At 44.9% G+C, this 10000-nt stretch overlaps 1 protein-coding gene across 1 annotated transcript in view; it reads right to left on the bottom strand.

The window, feature by feature from the left end:
* Positions 1-4476: 4476 nt before the first annotated feature.
* The window catches only part of LOC104500802, a 191199-nt gene continuing 185675 nt past the window's right edge, over positions 4477-10000 (bottom strand). Inside the window, exon 20 of the mRNA XM_010144518.1 lies at positions 4477-5207. Within this exon, the coding sequence (XP_010142820.1) occupies positions 4477-5207 (731 nt within the window). The remainder of the gene's footprint in view (positions 5208-10000) is intronic.

Raw genomic sequence — 10000 nt, 5'->3', positions numbered from 1 at the left:
TTTGCCAGAAAGACAAAGATTAGGACCACCCAAGACACTTGTAATTGTTTGAAGACACAGGGAGGTAGAAATGCCTCAAGCTTGAACAAGGCAGCCCACCTCGAAGTGCTGGTCTGGATTCAAATGTCACGGAAAGTCAGCAGGACACTCAACTTCTACACACTTCGGTTTAGGTAAAAGCCAGGTGCCGGGAAGCAAATGGTTTGTGCAAATTTTGGCAACAATAATTACTGTCACTGAGCTCCAGAGATTGTATCAACTCCCATGCTCTGCAGTTACACCAACACCCTTCAGCACACATCTAGTCCAATGACACGGAAGACTTGTTTGGGTGGTGAGAGAAAGAGAAAGGTCATCTTTAACTGGGGGAAAAAAATCCCCATCAAGTGCAACATTCTCCACGCTGCATTAAAAACCAAACGCTGAAATGTCTTTGCTTGTAATTCCATTCACTACCACTCTCCATCCACCGTCCAGGCTTTTGGCTATCACACTCCCACCTACCTCTGAGCTTTAAGACTGCGGAATATGTAGTCCTTGCCCAGTGCATTCAGAGTAAGGTCCCACTCAAGCATATTCCAAAGCCACTCTTGCCTTCCTGCACTGCTTTCAGCAGTCATAAGCCAAAGAAAAGCACTCAAATGTGTTTATATTCTCAATTCATAACATTTATAGAAATAAATTGTAACATGAAGTCTAATGGTTTCTCTAAGTCTATTCACGAGCCAGGGGAGATGTCACCAACCTCATCTTTAAATGTATTTCTCGTATACTTATGTCATGCCCAGAGCCCTGAAGTATCATAGCCGGGAGAACAATGCAGGATGATCTGCATTTAGTACTGCGTGGCTCACAAGATTACCACGATATCATATGTTGCTAAAATCACCACTGTCCTGAGCAAGTTGAGAGGACACAGTTTTATTAAAGCAGAGATTGTTTCTGGAAACACCCATGGAATTCCACCACCACTAGCCTTCAACTGCCAAAATGCACAAGGAAAAAAACCAGCAGTTAAGCCACATTTTCCAACCTTGTAATATAAACTCATTTTGAAAAACATGCAGCTTCTAATTGGTTTGCCCAACTCCAGTTATTAGTAGCCACACTAGAACCACCAGCTAAAGAGTGAATTGTTGCAAAGACCAGTGTTATTTCCCCAGTCCACGTTCATTTTACACAGCAACGCTCCTGGAAGGAGAGTGCGCACACAGAACAAGCCTTGGCTTCGTTTTCTTGCCAGCTCTCAGCCAGCCCTGCTCACATGCAGGTCTTCTGGTATTGAATATTCATAGTGCAGAAGCATCTACCGATCCCAGTTAGGGTCAAGACATTTTATGAGAGGTGCTGTACAAAACATAGATTGTCACGGTTGTGCCACAAAGCACTTACAGTTGGACAGGTTGACAACTCAACTATTGCCGCACCATGTACTATGTGAGAAGTATTATTTAATGTTATTCTAGTAAATATTCTGCAAATACAACACTATAGGTAGCTCTATGCAGTACCAGAGGACATTCTTGCAGTGAAGGCAGGACAGTACTCTCCTGCAGCAGCTACTGAGGCAGAACAGCTACTTGGACTTTCCAGGGTTTTGGTTTAGATTTTTTCATTTGGGGTTTGTTGGGGGTTGCTTTTTAATGTTTGGGTTTACGTTTTTGTGCATATATTTTATTTCAATGGAAAATTCAATGACATGACTCTACTAGTCAAGCTGAATCTAATTTAGATTATAATTCTTTTTGCAACAAGAAAAAAGATAGCTACAATTAATAAACATATACATTTTGACTGTCTTCCTAATGGGAACAATTTGACATTTGATTTCAAAGTTCAGCACTATTTTTGAGAGATGTGTCCCTTCTATAATACTTATTTTCCCAAGAGAGATGACATAACGGTGGTTTGTTTGCGCTTGGTTTAACTCTCACTCTTAACCAAAGACGAAAAGGGTTTCCTAGTTCATGAAGTAAAAAAAAAAAAAACCACATCTTTGCATAGCACTGCTGACCTTCCTTCTTGGGAGGCATCTTAAGACAGACCAGGTTACCTTTGAGGTGAGGTTACCATTTAAGGATTCTTTGGGAAACCCACATTAGCATCAAAGAACAACTTTCACAAGGCTGAGCAGAGCTGGATGGGATCAGAGCTGAGGGGTAACATCTCCCAGTCCCGTGCAGCTCCCAGCTCTCTTCACAGCCTGCTAAAGGCCCTGGCAACCTGAACCCCTCAAACGAGGCAACAGAGGATGCATCTTCAAATACCTTGAGGCCAAGGATGTTTCTATGGTAATTCTGCAGAGTTACAGGCTCATGCTGCATGTGAGGCTGCACCAGGGCCCAAGGAGAAGAACGAACCCATCTAAGGTGGCACATACCCAGGGGGCTTCCATAATTTTGGATGTGCCGACATACAAAGACGGAATAATGACAATGTTGTGCTGCACTTCGATTGCTGAATTACTTCAATACCTTGCTCCCAGATGTGTGCATGGGAATATAATCAAGCAAACTCCTTCCAGACAGAGATTGAGATATTATTCCTGCTTCTGCTACAGAAAAAGAAGCACCAGCCTTTCATAACAGCCTCCTGTATACAGGGATATGCGTGTGCACACCTAGACAAATACACACCCTCTCACTACACACAGTCTACACATAGCCCATACTCAGGGTTGAACTACTTCAGCTGTTCTATCACCCAATGACCCTTCCCCAGCCGAGAAGGCGTATTGGGAAAAGCAGAGGAGACCTGCGAGATGAAATGAAAATGGATTTAATGAAACAGCCAAACTAACACCAATATAAAGTGCACTCAGTGATCCTCGCCCCAGCCAATGCACAGCGGTCACAGCCAACGGGAAGGCAGTTCCTCAGGAGCAGGATGATGGGCAAACCCCTGCCGGGATGGCAACCTTGAGAGGATGAGGAGAAAAAGCAAGAAAAGGAATAACCCCCTCACCAAACTTCCCCCTTTATACTGAGGGTGATGTTGATGCGATGGGATTCACCTGAGAGGCAGCTCGGGGCAGCTGCCCTGGCTTTCGTCCTTCCCAGCTTAATTCCCCGGCTGACTCGACACTGCTGACGGGCTGCAGAGCACGGCTGGCCTGGGGCTCTGTCCCAGAGGAACCAGGATATTCACACAAAAAAGCTGAGGGTGAGACCTTATGTATATATAGATATATATCTTATGTATATATATCTATATATCTCTCACATTATTCTCAGATGAGACTTGTAATACCAGACTTGCATTTTCACGTGGAAAAAGCATACCAAAAACCTGTCTGCTTGTTCATTTACCTAAACATTTACAACAAGGAGCACAACAGGGCAAAAGGAAAGGTGGTACTATCACCTTAATATCACTTTAAATCCTAGAAAGGGAAGTTTTTCAGTATCCTTCCTGAATCCTTTTTTGCTTCAGATCCTAAAAACAGGACATTCAATTATTCAATTTGCTGTTCAATAACAGGGACTCACATTGTCTTTTAAAAGCATACCCAGAAGTTGCATCTTTCTGCTTTCATTTTCCCTGTGTGTTTGTTGCATACTGACATCAGATCCCTGCAGGCACCCGAACCTTGCGACTGGAGAAACAGCGCTCCGGGGTTTTCCACGTGTCTAATACACCTGGATAAAAAGTGCTAATTGTCACCAGCTTCCATTAAATGACAGCAGTAAGGCACAAAACATGCTCCAACTGCAGACACCGGTGCCACTGGGAGTTAGCAGCAGATTAATAATTGTGTAGACCTCGAACGCTCCCCTGGCACTGCCAGTCTGGGTTTCCAGTGTGACACCAGATTACGAAGCCTTTCTTTTCAGCTTGCTTTCCAAAGGAGATAAGGCTTAGGTGGTTGCGTCGTCTCCCTGTGTGTGCATTTGTCCTGCCTTCCCACAAGGATTTCTGGACAATCTGAAGATGATTTATAGGAGGATAGAGGTCACAAACCTACAATGGTCTTAGCAGAAAAACAGGCAGCTAGGTAGATATAATCAAGCCTGAGCTTAAGTGGCTCAGACAACCTGGCTGTCCAGATTCAGGTATTCTTGAAGACAAACCCTAATTCTGCTCCAGTTTTGTCAGTGCTGACAGCAGAAGGGAGATGTGCCGTATCCCATCTTCAACTCTTGTACCTGCCACCTTTACCGACTGGGAGTCAGACTAGGTTCCCAGCTGTGGGTTGGGGTGTTTTGTCTTTTAAAACCTATATGCCAAAAATCCCATTTCAGCTCCATCGGGAGGCAGCTACTTGCACAAGTACAATCTTGCTCTGGTTTCCTCCCCATAAATTCAGAAGCCGACACTTTGCCTTCCCCTTTCTTCTTGCTCTTTTGCTGTTTCCTCCCTGTGCTTGGCGCAGGTGGGCACGTACGCTTGGGTCTGAGGACGCCGCCCCTATGGCATGCAAGCTTAATGATGGCTCTGGTGGCATTACAAAGCTTGCTTCTGCATGCAGCAACGCGATTATGGCGAAGGTGAGGGCGAGGTTGAGCGAATGTGTTTCAACACTTCTTTCTTGGTTTTTATTACTGCGCCGTAGCATTCCTGTAGCCTGGCCTGCTGCTGCTCCAGCTGCTTGTGCAAGCTCCGGATAGAGCGCAACAGCAGAAGCCGTCGGTACATTGCTAGCTGGAGCCGGTACTTCTCCTTTTCCTCCTTTTTCTTATTTTCCAAAGTCTCCATTACTTTTGTGGTCTTTGTCCAAATCCCCTGGCCCAGACTACAAGGGGCTGTATCATCTTCAGCACTGTTCACTGCCTGCTGCATGGGACAGCCCCCGGGGTCGGTCTCGGGCACCCTTGGGACCTGCAGTACCTCCAAACTCAGGTCACTGTCACAGCACGGGCTTTCGGAGCATGGGGAGGCAATGCCCACAGGCTGCACGTTACCTGCCTCCACAGGGTATGACAAACCACCTAACGATGCAGTTACAGCTGTCAGATGATGCTCAGCCAACCCAGAGGCTGTCCTCTGCGCCTGGCCACTACTAACCATCTCTGGGCCAGGCAGGGCTTTTGCCTGGGCCACAGCCTTGCTGGAGAGGACGGACAGTCTTTCTGGCACTGCTGAGCTTCCCTTGTCTTCATGAGGGCTGGATAATGAAGGGCTGGCAGGGCAACCAGAGGATGGTGTTACAGCATCACGATTTGGAGATGGATCTTCATCATCGCCGTTATTTTGGATCTCCTCTTCATCTGTGGGTATTACACTTACTGTCTCAGCCATTTATTGCATGAGCTACAGAAACTTTCTGTGGACAAAGTGAAAGCAAGATGATTTCATTTCCACATACGCACACAGGGAAGCCTAGTGCAGAGTGACATTTCAGGAAAGAACCTCTCTTTATATTTAAGCAATGGACCTATTACTTCTCTAATAAAGCACAACCCTTGGGTCACTTCAGGCCATTTCTCGTGATTTGCATTAGATGTTCTTCGAGACACAACATTAATCCAATAATAATTAAAATGATATACTGTACTATTAACATTCTCAAATCTTTAAAGGCAAGTGATCTATCCCTGCAGCGCTGGCTGGGCTGACTAATTAAACAGAATACAGTTGTAAATGGGCATTGTAAGCACTTCTCCCATTTAAGAACACAGCTCTAACAAGTGTCGTTTGTAGAGACAGGCGAGTTATCAGGATTGATCAGCTTTAAAGGAAGGTGGATGTACCACAAACAGCAGGTTGTATTTAAACGCCCTCTCCAAGATTAATCAGTCTGTTACCAGTTTGTTTATGAGGTTGCCTTTCCCCCTCCTATTAATTCTGCCAGTAAAGCTCTATTAGCACCACGCTAGCCATAGACAGGAAAAAGAAACCAAACACTTACCGAGGTTACTGGGGGAAAGGAAAAGAGTTACAGTGCGTTGTGTCGGTGTATCATGTTTTCTCAAATGTGAGTCAGCACAATCTGGAACAGAAACATCACGGTGCAGGAGCAGCAACAGCATTAAGCTGTTCCACCCAGCAACAACACAGTCCCAATCACAGAGGAGTGCAGGGCTGGTTTCTTCCACCCCAATGGATATTCCTGCCTGGCATCCAGCTTTTATGTCATCTTTGAGCACCAGAATGAAAATCAGGGTTGGATGACACTTCTTTTCCCACCTGGAAACCAAACATACCCGATTCATTCATTCTACAGGGGGACAATATCGATGGCCCTTCCCGTCCCTGCCAGTCAGCAAGGAGGTAACACGGCCCCAAAAAGAGAGTGAGGCATTCTGGACTCCAGCGTACACATTTTCCTTCAGAGCAAATAGCTTAGATAAACTTCAGCTGCACAAACAAGCTAAACCCCCGAATGACACAAACATTCAGCACCAACCAAATGCTAGGCACAATGGCAGGCAGAAGCTGAGATTTAAGTGCTTAATGTACACCCATGTTTAATTAAGCTGGCTTAATCTTTAGGGAGCAGCTTTACATCCAGCTAAAGTATCCCACAGAACAATAAGCCTTATCGGCACCTTTGATGCTCAGAAAAGCTACCTTCAGCATCCTCTCTCGCTTGTAATGACAGGAACAAACTTCACAAATCTCGTATCTGCATCTACTTCCATCCATTCGCCACAGGGCTTCGGCTGCCCCAAGGCTTTCTCTACTCCATTCTGCTAATATAAACAGAAGAAAGAACCCATCCAAAATACTATCTAGAATCATCCTGGCAGTAGAAGAGAATGAAGGTAGATCCTATCTCCAGTTCTACATGTGCTGCAATGCAGATAATCGGTTCTTATTTTTCATCTGGAGGGACTCTTCCTCTTTCTGATGAATCTGGTAGGATGTGCTTCCAGCCCTGAACATACAAAGTCTGCTTAACATAAATTCAGATTTGTTCCCTGAGGTCTAACTTGAACACACTTTTTTGGAGCAAGAGATATTTTGCACTGGATTGGTAAAATAAACTAAACCTGCTGTGTTTATGTGCCAGATGCTGCTGCAGATTACATAAATAATATTAAGGAGAGATTAGTATCTGGTGAGTTAATAACTCAGCATGTTTGTATCTTGGTGATTCCCGTGTATTCTGAATCACAAGTTAGGGTAATAGAGGAACATGGAATTCGGGTAACGGGGATTTTACTGTGTTACACACTGGAAAAGCCCATTGTAACACAGCATTGTGTAGCAGGTCTTTGCGTGTCGGCTGCTCTCCTCTCCACGTCACTGCCGGCAGATCTGCCCACTACAAAGAGGCCAGCGGATGGTGCCAGGCAGTACACGGGCTCCAGGATGTCAATACTTTCTACCAGCAATGGCATTCTGTTCCTCGTCTCTGCCGCTGTAATAATTTGCTACAAAATAACTGTTCTCTAACAGTCTATCAGGGCACAAAGCAACAGAGTTTTGGTTTTCTTTTTTATCTGGGTTGCTTCGTTGTTTGTTTTAAGCTCTCTACAGCCTTAATTTTTTCAGCAAAATTTTACAGGCAGCGTTGTTCGAAGTGATGAGGCAGGGGGACAAAAAACTGGTTTTGCACACCAAAAGAGTTTTATCAAAAATAACTTCTAGGTATGGATCCCGATGGAATAAACAGCATCTGATACAATCAGCTAAACAATAAAATTACATTCATTGAGCTTTTCGGAGAATATTATGAATTCATCTGTAATCTATGAAGCTTTATAACGAAGTATCTTCAGTCCATCAGACTTGGAGATTCGATGTAATGTAAGTACCATAAGAGACACGTGTTTATTATGGCTAAAATGCAAGTGCCATTTACGGCACTTCATGGCTAGGGCTACTTACACACTTCTGTAATTGACCTCATTGTTCACAACTGCCTAAAGTCCCACCTAAAGCATCAGGTGGAAATTCTCCAGATTCAGTTTCTGCCCGAAGGTGACTGTATACTGAACACATCAGCCCAACAGATCGAGACACTCAAATGTGAAAGCAGGAACAAAACCACTCTCATGGCTGGGGAAGCTTAAGGAGAAAGTTCAGCTCCCTTCGATTTGCAATTCAACAGTTTAATAAAGAGACCTGAAAAGACCTTACAATAGTTTCCTCTGTGAGAGGCACATTGTGCCATTTTCCTGGTGATGAAACTCTTTGAGAAGAGTTTACGGTTCCCACTGAGAACCCGATGCAGGCGGACTCTTGTTCGGTGCCTCTTGACCACTCCTGGACTTGTCTTCCTGTTTGTGGGAACCTTTCCAGGCAGAATCCGCTCCAGGTTTCACAGTGGATATATCCGTCAATCCAACACAGTGAGAATTTCAGGTAGGTACAATGAAAGCAAAGACGCCTCCAGTTGAGGTTCACTGCGTTTAATTACCACCCACTCATAGGTAGATGCGACCAAAGCAGTTTCAAGGTGTAAACCCTGGGAAGCCACCTTCAAGAGGTCAGTCTTGCACACCCCTGCAAGGTCTGTACCAGCAGAGGTTTTTAATCCATCACAGCGCTTCAGATACCGACTACAAGAAGTGCTTGGCAACCTACAGGCTTGTATCTGCAAGCGTGTGCTGGAAGGCTCTGCGCTTGCAGGCCGATGGAATGAGGGCTTGGCCATCACAGTTGTGTCTCACGTGGTAGCAGGTTAGGAATGGTCACGGGGGAGTCCCTGCAGATAGTCATGGCAACTGTTCTTCCTTTCTCTTCCAGTTATAAAGCCATTCTCGAGCATAGGCAGATGTGAGGACAGGAAGGTGCTTGGTCTTGTTTTTCTATTAAGTACAAATGTTTTACTGAAGTTCAAAGCGTAACAGCCAAACGCATTTACAAACAGCGTCAGAAGGTGGTAAGTGCTGGCGAAGATACGCCATTTTAAGAGGGCGGCGTGGGAAGCTATGTCGGTTTGTATTTGAGTTTGGGGAGTACTTTAAACAAAGCGGTAAAAAATATCCTATTACACAGTAGTGTAATTCCATATTTTATATTAATTGCTCTGAAAGATCAAAAGCCATGTTCTGTCTGCTAATGTACGCACTCCCATGGCCTCCTGTGAAATCAATGAGATCCACATGTGTGCATCTGAGGCCTAGATTTTTCCCCAAAGATTCTTTAAAATCCTTTTACAGGGCAGTAAGTGATAGAAAAAAGTTGTGTGTTCCCTTTCTTCTCCCTCCATAGGCAAAACAGACACGAGTTATTACAGGCTGCTCTGCATTACGCTGGACGGCAGCAGTACCCCACGGAGCCACCACCGGTCAGCCAGGGATTGCCATCGTTCTGCTCTTGCGCTCGTCCACACCTAAGTGTGTCTGCAGTCCTTTTACTCCAGCAGAGAGATAAGAAATCCATGTGCAGCCCACTGATGGCATCAGGAAGTCCTCCAGATATTTCAGTGGCAGGGAAGAGCACGATGGGACGTCACAAGGGCTTTTGGGCAGAACAAAATCAGGTGTCTGCTCAGAGTTGCAGTGCATCGTGTGTGCAGATAATCTGGAAGCTTTTAAGAAAAAGATGAGTGGATACATGATTTTACCTGTGGGGAAAGGTTTAGCGGCTTCAAACATGAAAATCCAGGGATTCTTGTAGACCATCTTTATGTTAAGGGTAAAAACCAATGAAACAATCTGCCATGACTGGCAAAAATCAGCAGGCTTGCTGACAGTCTCAACAGAACTGCCTGTCAGAGGTGCAAATCCCTGGAGGAGCAGCTCAGACTGCATTCAGCTAAGGCTGAGCTGAGTTTGCAAGCTTGGAAATCTCAAGACTGCAGGTGCCAAAGTGACCCAAACACTAGGAAGGACTTGATGACAGCTCTCACTGCAGTATTTCAGCAACTCTACTGCTAACCCTGCCTGGGCTTAAATATTCCCAGGGACACTAAATTAAAAATATATTTATATGGCTTTATAAAGATATTTTAAAAGTGGAATGTTTTGATTTTTTCTCACGGCAACAGCTGTTCTCCCCACCACCAACGTGGAAAGCATTAGCTTATGATTTAAATCACCGATCACCGAGTAAAAGAGTAGTGGCATCATTACCTAAACCAGATCACGGTCTACGTCCACATTCCTGC

This window comes from Buceros rhinoceros, unplaced genomic scaffold (genome assembly GCF_000710305.1).
Source record: "Buceros rhinoceros silvestris isolate BGI_N320 unplaced genomic scaffold, ASM71030v1 scaffold7551, whole genome shotgun sequence".
NCBI classification, from domain to species: domain Eukaryota; kingdom Metazoa; phylum Chordata; class Aves; order Bucerotiformes; family Bucerotidae; genus Buceros; species Buceros rhinoceros.
This window is presented reverse-complemented; position numbering and strand designations above follow the sequence as displayed.